A 24,732-nucleotide genomic window follows, 5' to 3' on the forward strand; every position below is an offset into this window, starting at 1 on the left:
GGCAGCGGGAGGCGCCCAGGTCCCGGCGGCCGCCGGGAGGCGCCTGCGCGCCCGCCCGCCGCCAGGGGGCGCCGCGCCGCCACGGCCCCCGCCTCCCCCGCCCTCCTCCCCGGTTGCCTAGCAACCACAGAGGGGCGGGCCAGCTCGGCGCCCGGCCTCCTCTGGTTGCTAGGAAACGGGGTTCCCGCGAAGGGAGGGGAGCGGCCGTAAAGCTGCCCCGCGACTGTCGTAAAAATCCGGAGGGAGGGGGAAAATGTCGTGAAGCGCGGTCGGCGGGGCCTACGGCGGAGAGAGTGACCGGGCCCGTCTCCCCGCACTTATATGCCCCGTCCCCTGGCGGCCGCCTCCCCCTCCTGCTCCATGTGGGGCCCGGGCCGGGCTCTCGGCCTCTCCTCCTCCTCCTTTTTCTTCTCCTCCTACTACTATGGCCCGGAAAACAGTTAGCAGGAAGCGGAAAGCGGCGGCGGCGGCCGCCGCGGGGCCCGGGGGGCTCCAGGGGGAGCAGGTAGGCCCGGGGGGGAGGGGGAGCCGGTGGCTGGCGAGGGGAGGGGAGGAAGGGGCCGGGGGGGAGGGTTTTGCCCCGGTACCAGGCCGGGGGGAGGCGGTTGTCCCGGTGCCTGGGGAGGGGAAGGGGTGACCCTGACTGGGGGGTGTCCTGCTGCCCGGTTGGGGAAGGGCAAGGTGGAGGGGGGCTGCCCCGGTGCCGGGGGGGGGGCGCTGCTGCCTGGAGAAGGTGCCCTGGAAAGGGGGAGGGAAGTCGCGGCCCCGGTTGGGGGGGGGGGGGGAGGGCAGCAGGCAGCTTTCCGCCCTCCTCCTCCTCTCTCTTCCCCCCCCCCCCCCCCGATTCCCTGTCCCGGTAGCACCGCGTCGGGAGGGCTCGGGGGCGTCGTCGCTCGGTCGTGTGTTCCCCCCCCCCCCCCCCCCGCTCCCGTTGGGTTCAGTCGTTCGGGCTGTAACCGCCGGGGCCCGGCCGGTCCCCGCTGCCCCGCGGGCTGAGCCTCCCCCCGGCCCGGCCGCAGCCGTGCGCGATGCTCCGGGGCGACCCCAGGCCGGGCCGCAGGAGGCCGCTGGGCTCCGGGGTCGGTACCGGGCGGGTCCCGCGCCCCGTTGGTGCCGTCCCCACCCCAAAGCGGCTGGGGCCGGGGCGCCGGCTGAGCTCACGGCGGGGGGTTGCTCGAGCTGCCCTCTCCTCTCTAAATAAGCCTCCTTAAGCATCCTGCATCTCAACAGCAGGACCGCGGCGTGCAGAACTCGTGTAGACTGTTTGTAATGTCACTGCAGGGCTACCTTCGGAGCAAACATTCATGCTACATTTCATAATGTTACTGAGGGCTGTACCAGCATCTCTACGTTACTTTTCTTTTATGATATTTTGTGGATCGTTTGGAAGACTTTAGTCGTTTACTCAAAAAAAATCTGTCTTTGATTTTGGGCGGGTGCTATTTTAGATTTGTTCCACTTGCTCTATCTAATTTCCATGTTTATTTTTCACAGTATGGGTGGGATCACTCAGTTCACAAAAGGAAAAGACTCCCCCCAGTGAAAAGGTCTCTAGTGTACTACCTGAAAGGTAGAGAGGTCAGGATGCAGAATGAGTCCAGCTACCACCGCTTGTTGCATGGATATGCAGCCCAGCAGCTTCCCAGTCTCCTGAAGGAGAGAGAATTTCATCTTGGAACTCTTAATAAAGTGTTTGCCTCCCAGTGGTTGAACCACCGACAAGTGGTGTGCGGGACAAAATGCAACACAGTAAGTGCAACTTCTCTGTTTCTCTCTCCTCTCTTACTTACTCCCCTACTTCCCCCTTGATGCTTACCATATTCAAAATATGTAGACTGCCAAGGGAAATATTAGGAAGTAATTACGAGTGGAGTCAAAATCATGCGTAATTAATTTTGAATGAATGTGATACTTAACTATGACCCAGTCTCATCTGAAAATGGCGTTCTCATATGGCACTAAGCAGATTGCTCTGAACCCAAATGCAAGGCCTATACCTAGATCCAACACCTCTCTAATCTGCAAAGAGCAATTTACTTTTATTTGAGGGATGGGAGGGTAACAGTGGAGTTGAATCTTTCATCTTGTCCTGCAAATGGAAGAGCTAATGAATGTTGTTGGTTTTTGTAAGTGACAGCTTAGTGCCTTACAGAAACTGCTAATAAGACTGTTTTTTTAATGCTCAGTCTTGCACACTGTGTATTTTCCGTGCTGATGGCTTTGAAAAGTGTACAACAAAACTAAATACCATGGTTAAACTCCAGATACTCCTCAGCCTTGCTTAAAGTATTGTAAACTTAAAATTAATTCCATTTTCCTAATTTTTCTTTGCTTGTTTACTTTGTGATTTTTTCCCCCCCTCTGAATCTGTTTTCAATTTTCAAATAATTCTGTTATCTTGGTTTATTTTAACAAAAATTGAAGCCTTTTCAGGTTCTTGAAGTGATGTTTTGGACCTAGGGCGTATTTCATTTTGTCTCAGTAATGTTTTATGTGAATAATGGAAGAGATCATACTTTCTAGGGAACATTCTCTCTAGAGCTAGTAGCCCAGTTTCACTGGATGAGGCTGGAATTTCACGTGTGAAGTTCTGTTTGAATTAGTGCAAAGTCCAACACTTGTTTTTTGCAAGTTGGTTAGTGTCATAGAAATGAATCAAGTATTGTAAGAAATGCATAGATGAAGCAGCTCATAAACCTCAAGGTTTATAAGTTTATGTGCTTCTTTCTTTGCCTTAAAGTTTTTTTTACATTGAAGCTGTGCTCCGTGGTGTGACTTGTAAAGGGCAGCAGTGTTTTCCTCAATTCGGATATGATATAATTATTCAGTTACACAGCAGGAAGCTTTGAAGTAGCTCTTAATAGGAAGCAAGGCCTAGCTATACAAACAAAACAGTCTTATAGCAGGAATAAGCCTTAAGTAGAAGCTCACTGCCTTCTTTATTCACGCATGGTTGTCACCTCAGCTGGTCAGCAGCCAGCGCTGTTCATGAAATAGCTTACAGGAGACAAACTCCTGCTGGAACACAAGCTCTCAAAATCTTGCTTACCTTAGCAAGATCATTGCTTGTTTTATAGGGCTGCAACAATTTTGCTGTGTTCTGTAACTTCTTTAGTTCCATCACTGCTACAGTGAAGATAAATGGGCAAGTGTATTGTTAACGCAACCTTGCAGAAAATTATTTGTGACCAAACAATCACAGAACTGAAGAGGGATTGAATCATATTGTTGTTCCCTCTGCATACAGTGCAATGAAGTGTATGTTTCTGCAGCTAAATACCTAAACTTAGTCAGGCGTGGACCTTGCCTTTTATTAAGCAAAATGTAATGATTACAAAAGAAGCCAACTTCATCACTGAGGAAGTGTATGCACACATTAAGAATACTACAATAGCTTTAGCTTGGCTGCTTTATGTCTGCATTTTAACAATACACTCTAATTATTAGATTTTTTTCTCTCTCATCTTCTGTGTAAGCAACATAATAAAGATGAATTCCTTTGCTGAGTCTCATACACTGAAGTTGTGGTATTTTCATTGGGTGTAAATCTGAAACAACTTGGTAGACTTCAGTGGGGTTTGAGACTTGCATGTAATTGAGGTTAATGCAACAGAAAAATATAAACTGTAGCAGTTATTTTAATCAAAGCTTGAATGTGGCACTGAGAGCTTTTAGTATTTAATTTATAAATTCCCTTTAGCTATGCTGTGCCAGAGGTGTTCACTCCTTTTAATAACAAAAGGAAAGTATACTGTTGTCATAAGAGGAATAGCTTTACTTTTAGCCACTTAACAGTGCTGGTCACCATAAACACTGAAAGGATATCGAGCTTTCTGTCAATTATTCATTTTTGAGTATAGTAACTTGTTTGTTTAATTACCTGGGGTGACTTTTTTAATTCTTAAATATCCCTGAATATGATTACGTAGGTCAGATAACTTTATTCTTCAGTAGATCCTGGTGCTCGCAGTTGACCAGCTGTAAAACAAATTTACGTTTCTTAAAGCTGCTTTTTTACTTCTAGACTTATAATTATGGTACCTATCGAAACAGTTAAGTGTCTTAACATTTCAGACGCAATCACTTGGGATTTTCTGAGGCAGATTACTGGTTGCAAGAATCTTGTTGTTCTTATATACAATGAGCTTCTTAACGTTATTGAAAAACAAATTAATGAACAGGCAAACCTGTGAAAGGCGCAGATGTCTAGGGTGCGTGTCACCACAGTATCGAAATATCAAAGGCTGATACCATGAAGACTCTGGAGAAGATACTGTCTGTGATGAGTCTTCTGTTCAAACTTTGCAGAGAGACTTTGAGACTATGTGGGAGGCAAGCTTATGGCAAAAGAAAGTGCTAAACATGGGTTGTTGAACTTCATTGTGAGTGTTTTTCTACTGCAGGGAACAGCGGAGGGTAAAGCTGCTTCTCCTGAAAAGAAGTTCAAATCAATATTTTGTAGCTTTTTTACCTCCCTCAGTTCTTTGTCTGTATTCAGACATAATTTTTTGGTTAATCGTGAAGGTGAAGGGTGGGAAAACACGAGTGGTGCATCGTTCCCTAAATACCAAAAACTTAATAGCTTCCAGTTGCCTGGACTCTGATATTCCTGAACACTTTTTTCTGCCAAACCTGATAGGTTTATTTGTGTTTAAAAATCTGCTCTGTGCAGATTGTCAGATGGCTCTTCCGAGGCATGAATGACTTGCTTTCTGGATGCCAGCTAACACCTTTTCTGTCCTTGATAGATTCATATGTTGCCCTCGATGCCCTGTTGTAATTCACCAGCTCTTGTTTCTGCCTAGAGCTGTAATTTGTTTGAGATCCCATGTCTGTTCTGTGCATGTCGTGCAATTGTGATCTAGTCTTGTACTCCTGGGGCTTGTAGTAGTGAGAATATGATGTATAGTTATTCTTACATCTGTGCCTATGCAGTCTGTGTAGGGAAAGTGATTTATTTGCTTTGCAAGCTAAAGTATCTTAAAAGTTTTTGCCCATGTGATAAGAAGAATCTAGAAGGCTGCTTGCTTCCTGATACCAGGGAGGGAATGAGAAGTCACGTTCCCCCAGTTTGTAACTCTACTCGAAGTTCACTGAACGCTGACCAAAACTCAGTGTAAATAAACCTCTGACACCTGTAATTGACACCTCTGCTCACCTTTCTTTCAGTGGCTTTTGAATAAATAGGCCGGTGTCATTTCTTGTCTCAGGAGTACTTGGTTTTCTGTCAGCTGCACGTGATACCTGTGTTGGTCTTGAGTCTGTCGGTTTCTTTGCCAGGTATGGTGTGCGTGGCAGAGATGCCCTTTAGCAGACTAAGTCTCTCACTTCTCCATCCTTTGCCCTCTGTCAACATGTGCTAACTATCTGCCAGGCAAATCAAAACTGATGCATGTGGTTTTGGCTGTGAACAAATTCAGTAACATCAAAGTGCGTGCCTGTCAGCTAGCAGTGCTTGAGAGTTTGATAGCAAGGTGGAGTGCCTGATTGCACTGTCTTCTCTCTGGGAATTTGCATTCAGAGTCAGCCAGCTCTCTGGCTGCTTTTACTGTTGCTCCGTTCTTAGATATTCCTTTACATTCGTCATCGTTTCCTTTTTTCCTTTGGAGCCTTGCGGGGAGGGTATAAGACCATTACCCACTTGAGCCACCTGTACTCAGCAACCTGTAAGTGGATTTTGTGCTAAAATTAGTGCGTGTTCTGATCTCTGCTGGAGAGGAGTCATACCAGTTTGAGAGCATAGTCTTTAAAGAGTCAATATTTCTTTGGGGCTTGGCATATATTAATGAATCTCTATTGGCATACAATTGAAGAACCTTATGCCAAGCATTTTACAAACATAGAACCTGAAGGTGTTTACAATCTGAATAAAAGACAAGACTTAGAAATCGGAAAAATCAAACAATGTTACTCAGGGTAGCTAGCAATGGTATTAGTGTAATGACACTGTAAGCATTGTCATGTTTTTGTTGTTTGTTAGCAAAGAAGAGTTTGAAAGAGAACACTGAGGTAGTTTTCCAGCTTGGCTGAGGATGAAATTTGTGATCAGCTTCAGCTGGTCTAGAGGGCTGTGTCGGTGCAGAACAGGATGTTCTCACCTGCTCATCTCTGCTGGCACTGATGCTCACACGGCTGGGTAGTCAGCTGGATCAGCTTCCTGCTTTGTATTCAGACAAGTTTTCTTGTAGGGTTAGTTTTCACCTAAGGCGGAGATATGATCTAGCTGACCCCAAAGGTACCTGAGCATTAGTTGTTGTCACAAAGGTGGTGGGACTGGTTGGTGAGACTGGGGGAGAAGCATGTGGGTTCCTGAAGATTGGCTTAAGCTGGTTGTGAAACTGCATCCCGGTTTGTCTCTCCTTGACTCTGTTTTTAGCAAGACAATATATTTATTTTGGGTTTCTTTAAAATGTACATGTGAATAACTAGAATGGTTTTGATTTCTATGAGAGCAGTATCTGAAGAACTGGAGCACAGAATGTATCATTAGCTCTTCTTCAAGAGTTTGTATCATGTGCATTTCTTGTGCCTTGTAAATCCAAGTCCATCCTGTTTGTGTAATAAAAACATACTGTACCTCAGGGTGGCACCCTTTGTTGTTGATTGATTTGCCCTATCAACTAAAAGATAGGGCAGCTTGCAGTTCTGTGTGCAGGGGCAGCAGCAGAGGACACCCGATAGTCTTATGTGCTACACTGAAGAGACATTTCATAGGCCTGTTTTTTTTTAAATCTTACTCTTCATGTGAAGATCAGGCCTCTCAAACTTTTTATTTTTTCTCACTGAAATGAATAACAGTATGCCCAGAACACTTTCCAAAGTAGAAATGGATTGATTAGATGTAATATTATGAAAGCACATGCAGAAATGTTATGTGCTGCTTTGCTTAGTCAAATGCTTTGAATCAAAAGGATGCTGGTAAAAGTCAGACAGTTATATTTAATGAATTGGTAGCTTTGCTTTTTTCCTCAGCTGTTGTCCCTGAAATGCAGGTCAGAAAAGGAAAAATGGACTTGATGGAAGAGCTTGGCTAACTGACCTGGAGTCAGTACTCCATATAATATATGAAGAGAAGGATAGATTTTTTTGTTGGTCCTCAGATGTTTGATTCCCTACTTCTGGCTTAACCAAGTTTCTAAGTTATGAAGTGGAGGCAGTTTCTTGATTGACTTGATTGTAAGCAGTTTGATAAAGGGACAGCGTCTCAGTCATTGTATGGGATCCGTTTGCTGAAAGGACTTCTCGCCACTGCTGCAATACAAAATACAAATAAGTACACGGTAATCTCATGGGGTGTGAAGAGTATGGCCAAATCATAAAGACTTTTGGCTGTGACAGATGTAATCCCCAACCATGCCTGTCTGCTCTGATCCTTGGGTGATAGAGCTGTTGCAGGCTGTACCTCTGAATTCTTGGAAAAAAAACAGGAGAGAAGGGCTGAAGATGGATTTCTCTCAATCAGGTCATTCAGCCTGTTTCCTTTTTAGAGCAAGGTTGTCCAGCAGAGAACAAGATAGCTGAAGTCTGCTCTGTTTTTCACAAATGAGGTGTGGTTCCCTGGACTTCTGGCAAGTGGCCAAAGCATTCCTTGCTTGGTAAATCCTGGATACCAAATCATACAGCATGCTGACGGCTGACATGCAAACCTCTTACTGGCAGGAAGAACCAAATTATATATAAAGCTAGAAAATGAAGGCATAAATATGCACAGCTGGCTACTTGGAGCATTGGGCATATGCCCAAATGATGGGCATTTCCTGCATCCAGTAAAAGTTTCAGTGACTGTTCCAATAACCCGCTGTATAGGAAGTAAAACAAAGAAGGGTTTTTAATCTCACCTGAGATAAAGATTAGTTTTATAATACGGCTATCAGGACTTTCTGAGGAATATCAGAGATCAGGCTGCTTTAGAGTCATTTGCAGATATACTTATTTCAATGGTAGTGATGTTACCAGTTTGCTTGGAGGAAGGTCAATTTCTGTTTTTTTCTTCAGATTTATACCACTGTGAGCTTTAGTTCTGAATAAATGGTTAAACTTGTTTAAAGAAATCAAATGTTTCATACTTAATATTGCAGTGTACTTAATACTCTTAGAAAGATGTTCACTTTTCTGTGTTCTTAGCAGGAAACTTATCTTGTTAAGCCCTTTTAAGTGAAAAAGGGAACGATGTTAAGAACAGCCGTTGGGCTGCTTTTTGCTGGATTTACACGGAAGTTCTCCTAGCAATGAGGAGTTCAGCTTTCAAGTGTGATCTGTGATCTTCCTGTCCTGCCCCAGGTGATGCAATAACCAGAGCATACTCACGCAGTACTCACTTATTTTATTCTTAGGTTGTTGTTCTTAAACTGCATATGGTGAGTTAAGTTCCTTACCAAACGTGGAGAAGTTGCTGCTTAAAACTTTACGGTTGAAACTGCAGAGCTAGTTCCTCAACTATGTGAAGTTTCTTGTTCGAAGAGCAGTTGCAGTTTTGGTTAAGGTAGTACCATGCGATTGGAGGAGAAAATAAAATGATAGAAGCTATTGAAGGGGTGAAGACAAATTAGATTGGGATAGGAGCAGAGGAAAGCGCTGCAGGAAGTTGTGTCCTGTTGCTTCTTCTGAGAATGTGTTAATGTGGAAAGTTGTTGTAGGAAAATGGCGTTGAGGTTGAAGATCCAGAGCAGAAGTGTGAGAGTCTGTGACACTTCAACTTTTAAAGTTTCTAAGATCTTTAACTTTTCAGTCCAATTGGTTTAGAGTTTAGCTTTATCCAATGAGTTTTGTATTACTGTGAGTGTGTCTAGATTTTTAACCTAGTATCAGACACCTGCCTTTGGCATGTATGGCTGTGGGACATATGATATCAGACTGAAGAGTGTGTGGGGTTTTTAAATTTCAGTCCTCATATCTGTTGAGATACTCTTGGAAGTGTGAATAGCTTACAGGTGAAGCATGGTTTTCCTGAGCCTATGGATGTCCTGAGCTGTGGATGTGTTTCCCCAATTAGCACTTCTGGTGCCAGCTTTAGGACCTGCAGATGACATTTGCAAGCCTTAGCCTTAGGTACTGAATTGTTTGTTTTTTTCCCCCTCCCCAGTAGTTGGAGGATAGAGGGAGGGATTTCAGAGCTTCTGCTAGAAGGAAATACTGAGGCAGGAATAAAGATATGCCCTCATAGAGGAAGGATAAAGGAGAGGAGAGAGAGGTAACGGTGCTGTTCTTGCAGTGCAGACATTAATTCTCAGGGATGTGGTTAGGGCAGGGGGCTGCTGTGTACATCATTTTCTCAGGAAGTGAGCTGTGCTGTGAGACTTGAAAGAAGTGAGACCGCCTCTCTCCTACCTTCCTGATACACTTAGGCTCTTGCCTGATCCCCACACCTGTGTACAAAACAATACTAAAAAACAGATTTCAGTCACTGTATGAACTGTGATCTGCTTGTCTGTGCTAGGCTGTCGATTACAGAGGAAGATCAGCTGTGGGTTGAAGATGGTGCATAGTTCTAGGCACAGCACACAAATCGCCATGAATGGACTTCGGCTTTCTCTGCCGAAAGCTATAGTCTTTTGCAGGAGGATGTATGCAGCTAGATATATATAGATAGATATATGTATGTATGTATATATTTTTGTCAGTGCTATATGCAGTCACTGTTCTCTGTATATAATCCAAAAACAATAAGCTCCAGTTACCTTAATTAATAAGGTGTTGGTTTGTCAAAGTGCAAACTTCTTGGTAAGTAACTTATCTGGGATGTGGGAAACTTGTGTTAAGTGCATTGATTCTTGGGCTTATTGGTCATTTTGAGATGGGTCTTCATCTTTCCCACTGTTCGAGGAAACTTGAAAACAATTTTGTTTTGTTCCATCGTTGAACAAGAAAATAGGTGTAGATTTGAGTTTTTTTGTGAGATGGGAAACCTCCCCTGACAATTACTGAATTATATAGTTTCTATTCTTCCTCTTCCATTATGTGAAAACAAATGGGATCATTCACATAAAACACTGAAGTGAAGTTAGTTTGCTTGTTTTAAGAAGGAACTCATCTCTTCCTCTGTTATACTTTTGCAGCAATTGCGATTTGAATTTGGAAAGAGTAGTTGTTCAGTCTAGGGAACATCTCTGACTACCTTGTTCTTCTGATCTTTGTTCAATGGTGACTTACATCTTTCTTTTTTTTTTCCCTCCAGTTGTTTGTGGTAGATGTCCAGACTGGTCAAATTACCAAGATTCCTATTCTGAAAGATCGCGAACCTGGCATGGTGAACCAGCAGGGCTGTGGTATTCATGCCATTGAGCTCAACCCCTCAAGGACCCTTCTGGCCACAGGTGGAGACAACCCCAACAGTCTTGCAATTTATCGTCTGCCTACACTTGATCCTGTCTGTGTGGGAGATGTAAGTGAAAGTATCTGGGGAAACTTTTTTCTGTGGCTTCAAATAATTATTATTCTGAAGGGCCTAAGGTCAGAGCAAGGTTAGGATTTGGGAATCTTGTAGTCAAGAGTGAATTTCTGAAAGTCTGAAAACAGTATTCCTAATGAAGTTGGTTTCTGAAAGTTTTTTTTAAATGTGGGTGAGCAAGTAGACAAATGTATGAGAAGACACTCAGTTCTGGGTCCGATTTCTTCTCTCCGCCTTAGGTCCACTTAAGATTCCTTTTAAGTATCAAAAACTGACAAACTCCGAAATGTTAGTAAAGTCTAATTGTGATGGTGACCTTTGAAATTGAGACACAAAACCAGTTTCGGGGCAAAAGCTCTTTTGAGAAATTGAAAAAATGATACAAGTTCAAGTTTTTCCCCTTCTCCAGTGCGGCTTGTGTGTGTATTATTCTGAAGGCAGAATTTGCCTCTGAGGATTCGTTCTAACCCTGTGGCTTCTGCCAGTTTGATGTAAGCAGTACCAGAGTGTTTTTGAGATGTCATGAGGCTTTTTAAAAATAGCCAGCCTTGAAAAGAAAAGGGCTGAATTGAGTATAGTGGTGTCCTGTAAGCCCTTCTCTCTCATTTCTCCTTCCTTTAGAGTTAGTGCTTCATGTAGACATTAACTGCCACGGCAGAGGTCAGAATTTCTGTGGAAGCAGATAACCAGCTGCAGAAAAGCTTGACTGTGAAGGTTTATATTCATTTGCATGCTACTGTGACTTTGCAGCTTTTCAAACAGAACTAGAGCTTCATGCTTTTATCCACAGGTTTCTGATTATTATTTTTCAAGAATCTTTTTTTAGCTAATCTTAAACTATCTTTGTATTGCAGAGCTGTTATTCTGTAGGTCATATATTGTAAATAGTATTTTGGTTGCTTCTTTATTGTGGAGATGTATATTTGAGGTAACAAAAGTATGCAACTAATTTGCTGAAGTGAAGAATGCTGCTTTCAGAGTAGAAAATCCTACTCCTTAGAATCGAGATCGGTTCATTTTTTGGTCAGAGGCCTGTTTTTTCCATCACATAATGACTCCTTAACATTATACACTTTAATCAAAGTCAAAAAGAAAGCTAAAATTATTTTTAGATATTAAAAATGCTCCAGCCTGATACTGAAGTCTTATCTGTATTATGTGTTTGCATATGCCTGTTCTGAGCTAAAAATCAAACTCTATTCAAAGAATACCTGTTGTCTTGGAGACTGCTTTAGAGTATAACGGCACAGGAAATCTGACTTCCTTTTTTTCTTTTAGGATGGGCACAAGGACTGGATATTTTCAATTGCATGGATCAGTGATACTATGGCTGTTTCTGGTAAAGTAATTTTTGGAGTATTTTATAGTGAAGCGCAGCACCTGATAACTCTTAGGGAAGCACATGAATCAAGACATAAGGAGGAGGCTTGCTTGAGTAACAGTGGTATTAATGTGGCAGTATCTTTTTTCCCCAACCCTTTTGTTTGTGATTTTCTGTGATTGTAGAGCTGGGGCAAGGGGAACAAAATTAAAACTCCCAAGACCAATATGTTGGAGTATACCATCCCTATCTCCTAATCTCCAGACTATGATAGGACCAAGATGAAGGTGTGATTGGACTTGAAGTGTAGATTGGGCCTAAATGGACTCTAGTTTGTGAGGGCAGTATAGCACTGCCCTCCAGCACTTCAGAGTCATTGCAGTTAACCACCTCAGTTGAATGACTGTTCTTGGGATCCTAATTATATTTGCTCCTTTTGATCAATGGGAGGAAAGAAGTACCTCTAGAGGGAGATTCAGCTCACCCGCAGTCTGATTTCTATTCTGGAATGCCATTTCTTTCTGCTGTCTGAAGGGAGCTTATGATTAGACAACTTAAGTAACTTAAGTGGGATGAATCTGAACCCAGGTGTCTGAGCCATGCGATGTCATCACTAAGCTGTTTTTTAGTGTTTCACACTGCAGAAAGTGCCTTTAAGCCCAGTTAATTTAGATTCTTTTCTTGAAGCATGCCTCGAACTGTAAATAACCATTCCCACTGCAAAAAAAAAAAGATTAACAGTCCCTGAGACCCTGGATGGAGCCATTTCTGGGGATGAGAAGTGAAATCTTAAGGAGCCTGTTACTGTGCGCTATCTGCAGTTCAGAACTTTCAAGCTCTGAGTGTTGTATGTTGCTTAATCTTGATATATCTTTTTTGTATCTGAGACTGGTATTCTATTTGTAAGAGGTTGTTTGGGGTCTGTTTTGAGTACAGCTACATTTAAAGCCACTTGGAACTACCATGGCTGTTTAAACCATTCTCTGTCTTAGAGTGGTACTTAGTTTTATTTGCAGGGCCCTGGTCCTAATTTTTTTTTTCCTATTATGAAAATGACTGTTCTTCAATAGATGGTGCTATGATAGGGTCACTAAACTTAATGAGTTACAATTAATGACTCTGCAACAAGAGGAAGAATTTCAAGAGGAGTATTGGTTAACAGTTAATAATTTCAGAATTCAGCAGAGCAGTATTGGTTTCCTGAAAAATGCTTTGAAAGACTATGATTAATGAAAAGTCAGTTTGCGATATCTGCCCATTTGTCTAAGTATATATATTTATTCCAGCAGTTAGTACAGAAACTTGTAATCTAAAAGGTCAGTTACTGACTTTTTAGTAGCTAGATTGACAGTGTAACTTATTAAAGTATTATTTACTCAGTTAAAGGTAACAATACCAATATGCTAATAAATTGCTTTAATATATTAGTCTTTCTCTGACTGCATGTAGTGCTCCATGCAGGGAGGTGTCAGACTGCAGATGACAAAAAATAACTCCCATTTAAAAAAAAACTTAAATTGTTAATTTGGTAAGTTTTTCCAAAAAAAGTGGCTACTCTTGAGACTTGATTTTTTTTTTCAATTTAATATAAATACTGATCCTTCTAAGCCTCCAAACTAAAATCTGTATTAACAAAATCATTTAAAGTCTGCTAGTAAGCCTGAACAGTTAGAGAAGATTACAGGTGCTCAGGGGAAAGATAAGGACCCAATGGAATAGAGAAGCCCAGTATGTGAAATTGAGCCATGCTCCTCTGAACGTTTTCTGTATGCTCGAGCATGGAAGTGTGAGTAGAATAACGCCCTGTCCCCTATGCTGTATGAAGTTTCAGATAGGATGTACTTGCTAATCTCCAGACTTGCGATACACCAGGGAAAAATCTTCTAAATGCAGTTAGAAAGGCTGATTGCTGAAGTGAGTTCTTCAGAACTTTGCTGATGGTCCTAATCAGGAAGAAATAATGGCAACTAACTTCTGAGCTGTTCTATTGCCTCAGGTTGAAATTACATTTGTATCTGAAAGTGTGGAACAGCAAATATTTGAACTTAAGACACTGGCTAGGAATTTATCAAATATCTGTATTTAAATTGAGGAACTAAAGACAAATTCTTGTCACCTGAGGCAGGTTAAACGTCACAAGAGGAGAGGCGTCTGGTCCCATGGCAGATTGCACTGAGCCATGTCATTTAGCCTGAGGTTAGAGATTTGGCAGTATGTTTTCTCATATGGGTATTTGTACTTTCTCAAAGGTTTGGATACCTCCAAAGAGGACCAGGGGCTTGGTTATTCCTCTTGCTTGTGTTAATTTCAACAAGAAAAAGGCAAGGATCTGCTTCTAAAATGTGCAGCAGCAAATTTAGCTACTCCATAAGCATAAAATTAAACTTCTGGACCTAAAACAGCCTTGACTGAAGGAGAATGCCAGTTGCTGTACTGACTGGGCGAAAAGATTTTCATGGCAAAAACATCAGATGGGATGAGTAATTCCCAGGATGACGTGAGCCTAGGGTAACAAATGATATTCTCCTTGGCTTCAGGGCTAACCAGTTGAACAGCATACACTGACTTTTCCCCTTTGTTAGGACTATTAAAAGGGACAGCTTCGTCCTAAAGCATTTAGAAATTCTACTGCTGAGTGTTCAGCCTCCATAGCAAACAAGATTATGTGCCATTAAAGCCATGAGCATGTAAATTGGGTGGCAGGATGTAGTGTCACGTGCTACCTGCTGCTATGCAGTGCCATTAGGAAGCTCTTTTGTATTTGTCTGTAGTAGGTGATTGTGGCAAATGACTGGACCCACCTGGGAGGAGGAGGCGGCGGCTAAGTCACCTCTGCTGTGCTGGACAACCAGTATTGCAACAGCATGTTTTGGCTCCTTAATGCTTAACTGTCTCTGCAGCTTATTTCTCAGAAGATATGATGTACCAAAACCTGTACATTTAGTCTGATGCTTACATGGATATTTAGTTTTTTCCAGCATCTTCAAGACAGGAAATATTTCTTAGGCATTCCCTGTGAGGAAAGGAGGGATATATTTTTTTCACATTGTATATAGAAGAAATTGAGGTACCTGTCAGATCGGCAAAGCTGACTTAAATGGAAGTGAGTTGTCTAAATGCCAGAGCAGATTGATATTAGGTCTTGGGTTAAACCTGTGCTGATCTATCAACCAAAGACTTTGGTCAGCTTTCTTCATCCAGTGTTACTCCTCTTGATTCATATTTTGGATTAATATCTTCAAAATCAGTAGAAAAATAAAATGAGTTCTTGCTTGCTCGGCCCCAGTTACTGCATTGTGTCCTTTTTCAGAAAAGGTGTTGCATGGGTTTAAGGAAAATAACTTTTAAAATTAGACTTGATCCAAATCTGTACGAATTGTGGCTTAAACTAGCCGTTTCTGTTCAATTCACAGCAGTGTGTACACATACACATGCATAGAAATCAAATGATCCAAAGCTGACGTAAAACCTAATTGGGAGTTTTTTAGAGCTTTTTTGCATTGGTTGAACGGGCTCGGTCAATCTCAGTCTCGGAACGCCGGGCTAAATGTGCACAGCTGCTGTTCTAGCCATCCTCTGAGTTCATTCCATGTGTGAATTTGTAAGGATGATTGTACAGGATTGCCTCTCCTGATGACTGCTAGTCAGTTTGAAAATAGATGAGGTGATTGTAGCTGCTTAAAAGGCGTGTAGCCATTGGCAGATCTTAGTGAGTTCACAATGCTCTGAACCTCATAGCTTAGTAAGATTTTTTGTTAGTTCTTATTAAACCAATAAAAATACTAATTTTTTTTCCTTTTTTCAGATTCTCTTTATTTATTTATTTATTTTTAATGGCAGAAATTGTGAAATGTTGTTGTGGGCTATTTATGCAGGTTCCCGGGATGGTTCGATGGGTCTCTGGGAGGTCACAGAGGATGTGCTGTCCAAAAGTGATGCCAGGCATAATCTTTCTCAAGTTCCTGTCTATGCCCACATAACACACAGGGCTCTGAAGGATATTCCCAAGGAGAACACCAATCCTGACAATTGCAAAGTTCGAGCATTGGCTTTCAACAATAAGAATAAGGTCAGTAAGATAAGGTGATTGAGAAAAGTCCTAAAAGTGTCCATATGTGTTTTTTAAAAAAGTGATTTACGTCAAATATACTGGAGATGCAGCCTGATTCTTCCGCATCCTCCTTATCAGATGACCATCTTCATCTATTTGTGTTTCTGCCCAAAGTGAACAGAGAAGACCTTGGGGGTGGGAGGGTGGAATCAGAGGGAACAGTTTTCCTGTTTGGCTTTTAGTCTCGCACCTTAGGTGTGCGTGTATGGGGGAGTAAGGGGAGGGGTGTTTACAAGAAGTTGAGAGAACACCTCTTGCAGCTTGGCTCCTGCTCTTGGTGCTTTCCCCACTTTCATGAAGACTAATGCACATTCAGGTAGTTCCTGGTTTGATGGCTGAATTGTTACTGGATTGCTCAGCAAGTGAGGTGACTGACACAGGACAGACACCACTACTTGGTTTGGTGTTATTTTGTTGGCGTGTGACAAACACTGAATGTGAACCTCCCCTGTGCTGATGTTCTGTTGTTATTAGGGATGAATCCCACTGAGGGAAGTGGGAGCAGCAGTTCTTTCTCTGCTACTTTTGTTTCTGTCCTCAATGAACAGGGAGGGTTTGGAGCAAAGACTGTCCTTTCTGAAGGAGCCACAGTGCTTTTGTCTGCTTTATTTTATACTATAGCTATTAATGAATCTCCCCTGTGATGCAGACCTCATCTAGCATTTTCAGTAGAGTAGGGCCTGGAAATAAATGGTTACCTCAGAGTAGGAACCAGCATGGGAGCTGCTGAAGAGAATTGCCAGCTCTAGTTTGTACTGTGCAATGATTCATTATTTGATTGTTTGTGTAACTAGATTTATATAGTTGTTTGAAGTTATTATTTGGTTATTTACTGTTTTACTGACTCTTATTTTACCTGGCACCTTTGTGCTATATTGCATTCTGTCAATCATAATCAGTATAAAATGAAAACTTCTCTTAGTAATTGTGTACAGGATTATGGATGAGTTCAGCCTGGAATATGCAGCCTGCCTCATAGTCTGAGTTTGTAAGGACATGTATCATACAGCAGGTAACTCTCCTGGTTTTTTTATAGGAGCTGGGAGCTGTGTCCCTAGATGGATATTTTCATCTTTGGAAAGCAGAACATACACTGTCAAAGGTACTTTTCTTTTTGGTGTTAAATTTCAAGAATGATCTAGCAATTAAGGCTGTTCTCTACTTTCAGTCTCCTTCAAATGCTTGAAGAATGTACAGCAGTGTCTGTAAAATACTTAAGCTTAATGTTAAAGTGTCCTAAAAATTAAACTTGAGGAGAAGCTCCCTGTTCCCTTATTTTGGAAGATGGGAGGTGCTCTTAGCTTTTTCTCATTTTGGGTGAGCTGGAGTTCACTGTTTTGTAGAGTATGATGAACACTTGATTAGCTGTGTTCATAAAGGCAGTTGCACTGGTTTAACTTTGATTAACTTATTTCCTTTCCCTCATTTTGTGATGAACTTCTTTCCTAACTGCATTTTGCTTTTTCTCTGCAACTTCCTTGACCATAGCTAATATAATTGTTTTATTAACTTGTTGCTCTTTTTAAATATTAGACTGATTTTTCTTTCTTGTGTTTCCAGTTACTTTCCACAAAGTTGCCATACTGCAGGGAGAACGTGTGTTTGGCTTATGGTCAGGAGTGGTCAGTGTATGCAGTAGGATCACAGGCACATGTCTCCTTCCTGGATCCAAGGCAGCCATCTCACAACGTTAAATCCGTCTGTTCCAAAGAACGAGGCAGTGGTAAGGAACTTCTCAAATGGTGCTTCAAACAGTTTGCTTGCAGAAGTAGCACTTAAGGCTGCAGTAAGACAAGGGGCTAATAGGTAGGAAGGCTTTTTCATACGACCAAGTAAAACATCAGTAGTATGTGTAGGTTTCGCTTTTACACCAATATTACTTAAAGCAAACTAAGAGCATCTCTGAAATCAGGTGATAGACAATATTAGCTCTTTCATCGTGCCCAGCTAAATTGTACACCATCCAAACAGTACTGAACTTTTGAAAGTGTACTTTCTAGTTCCACTGTCTTTTCTCTAAGTTTGTTACTAACGCTTCATTTGAAAGCAAATCCGGTGTTTGCACCGCTATTAATATTTTCTGTTGTTGCACTTTTCACTGGGAATGGAAGAAAAAATATTTTCTGCTCTATGCTATCATATCGGGAGTCTGTGCTATGACTAAATGCTTTCTTTGCAGTTTCAAAGCCATGAATGTGACTTTCAGTATTCAATGTATTTTTGCCTCAAATATACAAGAGCTCAATCTTAAATTCACTGCAGATTTGAGTGCTCTGTTCTCCTTTTCTGATGTGGATGTACTCTGCACTTGAACCATACACCAGGGCTTTGTGTGAGGGCTCGCAGGGTGGATGGTCCTGTATGCTTCTCTCCAAGCCTTTTATTTTGAAGCCTGAAAAGGCACTGTGGTGTGATCTGCTACTTAATCCACACTAATCCATGACTAATAAGTTGCAGTCCTTCTTTAGCTAGGCTCTGAGCACCCATCTCTTTTTCATCAGGCAAGTTACCAAAATGGAATGCGTGTAGACAAATATTAGTACCCTTATGAATAAAACTTTCCTGGAGTTTGAGCAATGCTGTATAGATATGTCAGGGTCCGTTTCTTTCATTTACGGGAGGATTTTCTAGAATATGAGAATTGGACAGCTTGCCAGCAACAGTCTTTGTCCCAAACCACTGTCAGTGAGGGTACTGTGGAGCCTGTTACTCTTTACTTTTACTATCATACTTTTATTATTCTTCTTATTATTATTATTGGTGCTGTGGTGCAGGAACTGAAGTAATATTACTTCCCAAGATGGTGAGTGTTGCCACTTGTTTTGATCCCCCTGGGACTTGGTGCTGTGCAGCACCTCTAGAAAGTAGGCTGTTGATTGTTGGACTAAATCTAGGTTGACTTTTAAGTGCTCTGAACTGTTACTATGTACTTTCTTCTTCCAGATGCACCTGATGAATGTGGCAAGTCCACGTTATCTTCAGATCATTAGTGTCATTGTACACAAAAGCAAGCCAGAGAAAGGTTGTAGTTTATTAAGACGTGAACTGGGGCTGGTATTTCCCCACTGTTCCCCACTGTAACAGCTGTTCTATGTAATATAAAAAGGCAGTTAATGCATTTTGGTGTCTCTTTTAAGCGTTGCCTTCTCTAGCAATTTTAGGTGAAAAAGCAGGGCTCTGAACTCTAGATCTTGATCTGCAGGAGCGCTTGCTTTCTCTTTGGCTGACGTACAGTGCATTGTTTTGTGTTCTTTCATACTTCAGTGATGACTTTATATCCTGAAGGCAGCAGTGTTACATAGCGGATAAAGCATGTGCAGCACGGGCCTAACTCTTTTCTTTGGATAGAGTGCGCTACTGCATCTTCACTTTCTTATGGGGAACGTATAGCTTCTCTGACTCTCAAGAGTGAGACTCCATTTGCTACCTTAAATATTCCAGGTCTCACATAGTACAGTGCTGGGTATGTTGGAGGGCTTAATTTGATCAGCTGTAGGCACAGGTTGTTCTTTTAGTTTGATGTGAATGATTAATCCTAGATACTTCAGCCTCTTAGGAACTGATTAGAAGTGCTGTTCTTGAAAGCGTGCTCTAAACATCCTCTTAGTAGTGGGTGTGTCACTGATTCCTTCAGTTAATTTTTTGATCTTAAAGATCCATGGTCTGTTTCTGTTAAGCAAGCGTTCTGCTGGGTTGCTTATCAAGAGCACTTTGCTACCAAGCTTTGCCTATTTTCCTCTTGCTCAAGCAACTGGTCTCACTGATTGTACCAGCTTAAAGCCTTCTGAAAGCGCTTGCCTGCCAGAGCCAGGCCCTTGTGATAGGAAAAGAGATGTCTCTGACCTGTTCAGATGCTTTTGCAGTTCTGTGAATGAAATAAGTTCTTGAATTATATTCACCAGATCTAGCAGGTGCGAGACTTGCACAGTGTTTTCCCACCCAGTAAGCTAGATTTTAGCGAAGACCTACCTCGCATCTTAAGCACAGCAGTGGGGCCTTGCCTGATCAGAGTATGTGTCACAGATCCACGTGGCTGTGGATATAACAGCAGGTTGTGGAGGTAGAAGGAGAAGTATGTGTTTCTAGTTGGGACTCTGTCTAAAGAGGGTGGGATGCTCCCTGGTACTGCATCCGTGCCTTTTAGATGTTCACAGTTGCATGCCCTGCTGAATATATTCCAATATCGGACAATTTTGGTGACTTTTAATACCACTTGGTTAATATAGTGATGGCAGTTGGCATTTGGGTTTAGCTGGCATAGTAATTCACTTTTTCGCCTCCTGTTTGGATGCTTACTTTGGCTTTGTTTCAGTGGGTTTTTAGTCTTATTTGGAGTAACAACAGTATTTATAACCTTGCATCATGTTGTGCGGGCACCAGAAACCCTAAATGAGGTGGGGTCTAATCTGTGTAAAAGAGCAGTTTGGTAGAGTGTACGCACAGCACAAACATTTTGTGCAGTAAATAGTGAAGAAATGACAGGGCTTTTAGCAAATCATAAATTCCTACATACAGAAACCCCCTGAGACTTTTAGAAGGATCCTTGTTTCGTTGAGGATTCAGATGCAGATTTTGTGAAAGCAAATGTACTCCTTTTACTAAGCCTAATATATCAGCTGGAATGTGCTAGAGTTTTGCTTATACTGGAACCTTGTTGTGGTTTCCCATGTGCTGGTGAAACGTGGTATTGCTTGATACCTAGCCTTTTCATTGCTAGGTGAAGTGCTAAGCAGGACAAAACATACACCTTATGAAAATGTAAGGTGCACTTGCCTGAGAATATTTGAGTAGCGATAGCCTCAAAGTTATTTAAGAGTTTGACCTATCCGAGCAGGGAAGAGACTAGTGATTATTACAGTTATGCTTGCATACAATTATCCTGCCTGCAGCTGATCAGCAAAATAGACTTGGTATCAGCTAGGACAGTAATTCTGCTCACGTGGTCATTATCACAGTTTGGCAGGTAGATGGGGTGTGAGTTCATGGAGGGAAACCAGTATGAAATTCTTTCCGCTGTGTGTTGTCATGCACTTTCTCATAGTGTGTTCACTTAGAGCCTCTTCTCATAGACAGAACAAAGCTTCTCTTGATCTTAAAGTGCTCGTGATCCTTGCTTACTTGCCGCAGCTGGGGCCTGCTGCGAACGAAGCTTCTTACTATGCACCATCCGTGTAGCTGATGGCCTCAGCAGAGAAGGGAAGCAGTATATATAATTGGACCTTCTGCTTCAGTAGCATAAATGGGATTTACCTGCACTACTTCATAGTGGTGGGGACACTTATGTGCTGCAGGGAATAGTAGAAGCAGTTTCACTTAAAGAGAAATAGACATCAAGCAGCAACACTGCAGAGCCAGAGTACGCATCTTCTTCACTGGATTTTATGTCCTTTCTTTCCGACAGGTATTCGGTCAGTGAGCTTCTATGAGCACATCATCACGGTGGGAACAGGGCAAGGTTCCTTATTGTTTTATGATATCAGAGCCCAGAGGTTCCTGGATGAAAAGCCTCCACGTGCCTGCTATGGCCAGAAGCAGAAACTAGGAGGAAGTGAAATTCTGAAGTTGACTACTGGGAAAGGTTGGCTGGTGAGTAGCTTGTAGCTGTAGGAGTCCTTTTATGTGAGAGTGCTACTGGGCCTGAACTAGTTCCATTTACAGTAATGGGAGCTATTGTATGAAATGAGTCCCAGTAAAACAGTGATCATGTGGCTAACTGATAACTGTAATCAGGAAGAGTAAGAACTCTTGCAGAAATGTTTTCTGCAAAAGCTGTGTGCAAGTGTATGGAATATGAGTGTAAGGCACGAAAACTTCTTTTCCCATGGATTGATTTATAAATGGACTAAATATTACCTTTATACTTTCCGAATGTAATCTGACTTCTGATTTTTCAATACCTCATGTACGAATACATTGTCCTTTATTTTAAAAAGTGCCAATCTAACATAGTCCACAAGGTAAAGGAGACAATTGTGTACAGTTTTGGAAATCACAGCTTCTTGAAATAGTACCATGGCAGGCACTTGATTCCTGTATGTTATCATTAAGCAGTTAGTGGCTTTTCTATCATTGTGGTGTAACTTTTTAAAACTAATGAAACTTGATACCTTTTCCTTCCCCTATCCTGGCCAAAAAAAAATTGTGGCGTAAACGTGCTCAGAAAAAGCTTCAGGAAGTCTCTGGTATCTTCCAGTTCAGATTGATCTGTCTGAAGCATCAGGGTGTTTTCGAGGAATATTAATATTTTTAGGCTTTGGAAAGCATCTTCCAAAGTATCTAGGTAGATACTTTGGGAAGTATCAACCCAAAACAAAGCTTTGGGTTTTGTTTGGGTTTTATTGGCAACAATAACAATCTGAACTTTCCTTTAACAGAATCATGATGAAACCTGGAGGAATTATTTTTCTGACATTAATTTCTTCCCAAATGCTGTTTACACCCACTGCTACGACTCGTCTGGAACGAAACTCTTTGTGGCAGGAGGCCCCCTTCCATCAGGACTTCATGGGAATTACGCTGGTCTCTGGAGCTAATAACTCTTTACAAAAGCTGATCTCTACACAGATTTCCACTTTTCCTTTTTTTAACAAAGAAATTGTGTGATACCATTGATTTCTGATTTAAATGCAAGTTATTTTTTGGCAGAGTTTTCTGTTGGTCTCCAACAGTTTTGTACATCTTTTTGAACCAGTTTTTTGCTTTAACCTCCTTGATCCTTTATATGAAGGGTTTTTGAAATCCCTTTTTATTGTATTTACTCCAAATGACTCTTCCCCCACATTTAGGCTATCTTGGCCATATGCCCCCTCCCCTATTTTGCCGTGAGGTAGGATTCCTTTCTTATAGAGTGGTTGCTCCTGGGCTTTCTGTGAAAGTCTAGGGGCTGTGTGTGTGCAGGTACTTTGTCAGTTACATTACCTGGAGTGAGGACTACTTGTAATTAAAAAAAAAAAAATATTAAAAATATTTATAAGAGATAAGCTACTACTTTATCTGCAGAGCCTGGCCGAGGCCTGAGTTGATCTTATTTTTTAAAAGTACAAGTCTAATGACACTGTTTATATGTAGCCCAAACTACAGAAGTGTATCTCAACAGTGTATTTGTATTTGAATTGTAGTTTTCAGCAGTGCCAGGAGCAAAACCTGATCTTGTTTGTTCTCTGCCTATCCCAGGTATCAGCTTGCACAACTGGGGTTTCAGAGTAGGCTTGTTCTGCAGCATGGCTGTTGCAGGGCAACATCACATCAGAACTGAAGGTTGAGGCTTACAGAGGTGCTATGAGGAAATGGGGGCTAGGGACATGAGTTGTCTTGTCAATAAATGAATTAAAGCTAACCATATTCCAGATGAGCTAAGGCTCCTGAGTACACTGCTGTGGCAGCTCATGGGTTCCTAGTAGTCTGCCTAAAACCCAGGATCTTTTTTGTCCCGGGTCAAGGAAATATTCTCAACCCCACTTTAGCTCTTCTGGTTAGTTGTTAGGATAGTTGTTAACCAGTGCCTCTAGCAAACCAATGGAAAAAATAAATTGTTCTTTTCCCTAAGGTCAAAAAGTGTATCTCATACTTTCCAATGCAGGCTGGAAGCTTAGCATGTAGCAAGATAACTTGCCGTTAGCTCATCTTTGCGTTAGCATCTGTTATCATCCTGCTTGCTATAGGAGATATTCAGCCTTTCCCCAGAGTCCCCTGCCTTCATTCTGCATTCAGACTCCCTTGAACTTTACCTAGGATTGTGGATAGGGAGAATAGGTGTGTGCATTCCTGAAAGAGGAGGAGGATCTTATTGAATACTCAGCTGAAACGCAAGGCTCCAGGGTGCTCTTCCTGGTCTTCTAGCAGGCACTAGGAGCTTTGGGCTTGTTATTGATGCTTCCATCCTCTTCTGGGATGAATGTGTTCTCCCTGCCCCCATCACTGGCAGAGTGGAAAATGTGCCTGTACCTTGGCTGCTTGGGTGCCAAACGGGCAGTTTGCTGAAGCTGTGAAAGAAGACAAGGCAGGGGCACGTGCTCTGTTCTCCTGTCTCAGCTGGAGAGTACAGCCACTGTGGTAGAGTAGCAAGAGTCCCTTAAGCAGTTTCTGCCAGACTTACTGGAGCTAGTCTGCCCATGTCCTTAAAGGCCCTCTTGTCTTTTTGTACTCAGTGTCTCCATCAGTAATGCCAAGCAGTGAGGCTCTGGCTTCATTTCTAGTTGGTAGGGAAGTTGAGACTTGGATGAAAATCCTGTTAGGAATGCAGTTCTGTCCCATCTGAGTGGAAGTCAGGGCAAGAGAAGAGATGTGCACCTGTTCCAGAAATATAATTTACTTAAACTGAGCCCTGACATGGGTGCTTGACAAAGATTTTTGCTGCATTTCATAATTCTACTTCCCTTGTGGGCTGGCTGCTTAAACTGATTCAATTCACAGCACTGTATGCTTAGCTATTCAGGTTTTTCTCAGAAAAGTGGCCATTACACCATGGAGTAGTGAATGATCTCTCCCATGTTCTATTTTATTTAGAGTTGTTCATTGTTTTTTTTAAATAATATTGTAGTGTCATTTATGTTGTTCTGTGATGGCAATGTATTGCTTTGGTGATTTTAGAAGATTTGAAGAGAGGAAATATGCAGAGGAAAAAAAATGAAGTACGGTAGGATGTATTTTTCTGGGATTACTCCTTCAGCTGCTGTGTAAGATGACTCCTGTTGCAGGGGACATATTCTGCTCAGCTCTTTTATTTGGCCTTCATTTAAGTGGTGTTTTTCTTTAAAGTGGACATGGGTCTACTTTAGCCTCCTTCAGTTTTTTAGAAACAACAGTTAATAGTTAGGCACTTAGTGTCACTAGTGTCAAAGGATGTTGATCTATTTCTAGCCCTGATGTTGATCTGTTAAACTGAAACATTTCAGGTCTGAGCAAGGGGGCAAA

General features: G+C 42.0%; 1 protein-coding gene and 1 long non-coding RNA gene across 2 annotated transcripts in view; one reads left to right on the top strand and one right to left on the bottom strand.

The window, feature by feature from the left end:
* The first annotated feature begins 186 nt into the window (after positions 1–186).
* Positions 187–23,057, top strand: LOC138064274 (DDB1- and CUL4-associated factor 12). Its single transcript, XM_068926052.1, has 9 exons — positions 187–505; positions 1,495–1,749; positions 10,175–10,381; positions 11,666–11,726; positions 15,584–15,777; positions 16,856–16,921; positions 17,380–17,542; positions 21,221–21,405; positions 22,194–23,057. Exons 1-9 carry the CDS (start codon positions 425–427, stop codon positions 22,350–22,352), a joined length of 1,371 nt encoding a protein of 456 aa, XP_068782153.1. The 5' UTR covers positions 187–424; the 3' UTR covers positions 22,353–23,057.
* Positions 3,927–24,732, bottom strand: part of LOC138064276 (uncharacterized) — a 39,506-nt gene continuing 18,700 nt past the window's right edge. The window contains exon 5 of the long non-coding RNA XR_011137552.1: positions 3,927–7,251. This is a non-coding gene — a long non-coding RNA (uncharacterized lncRNA). The remainder of the gene's footprint in view (positions 7,252–24,732) is intronic.

This window comes from Struthio camelus, chromosome W (genome assembly GCF_040807025.1).
Source record: "Struthio camelus isolate bStrCam1 chromosome W, bStrCam1.hap1, whole genome shotgun sequence".
NCBI lineage: Eukaryota > Metazoa > Chordata > Aves > Struthioniformes > Struthionidae > Struthio > Struthio camelus.

What these genes read in the sequence shown, in the direction of transcription:
- LOC138064274 (XM_068926052.1), top strand. Translation starts at nt 425, where the DNA reads ATGGCCCGGAAAACAGTTAGCAGGAAGCGGAAAGCGGCGGCGGCGGCC. An exon ending in GCGGGACAAAATGCAACACA is followed by an intron (nt 1,750 to 10,174) that starts GTAAGTGCAACT and finishes TTTTCCCTCCAG; the next exon opens with TTGTTTGTGGTAGATGTCCA. An exon ending in ATCCTGTCTGTGTGGGAGAT is followed by an intron (nt 10,382 to 11,665) that starts GTAAGTGAAAGT and finishes TTTTTCTTTTAG; the next exon opens with GATGGGCACAAGGACTGGAT.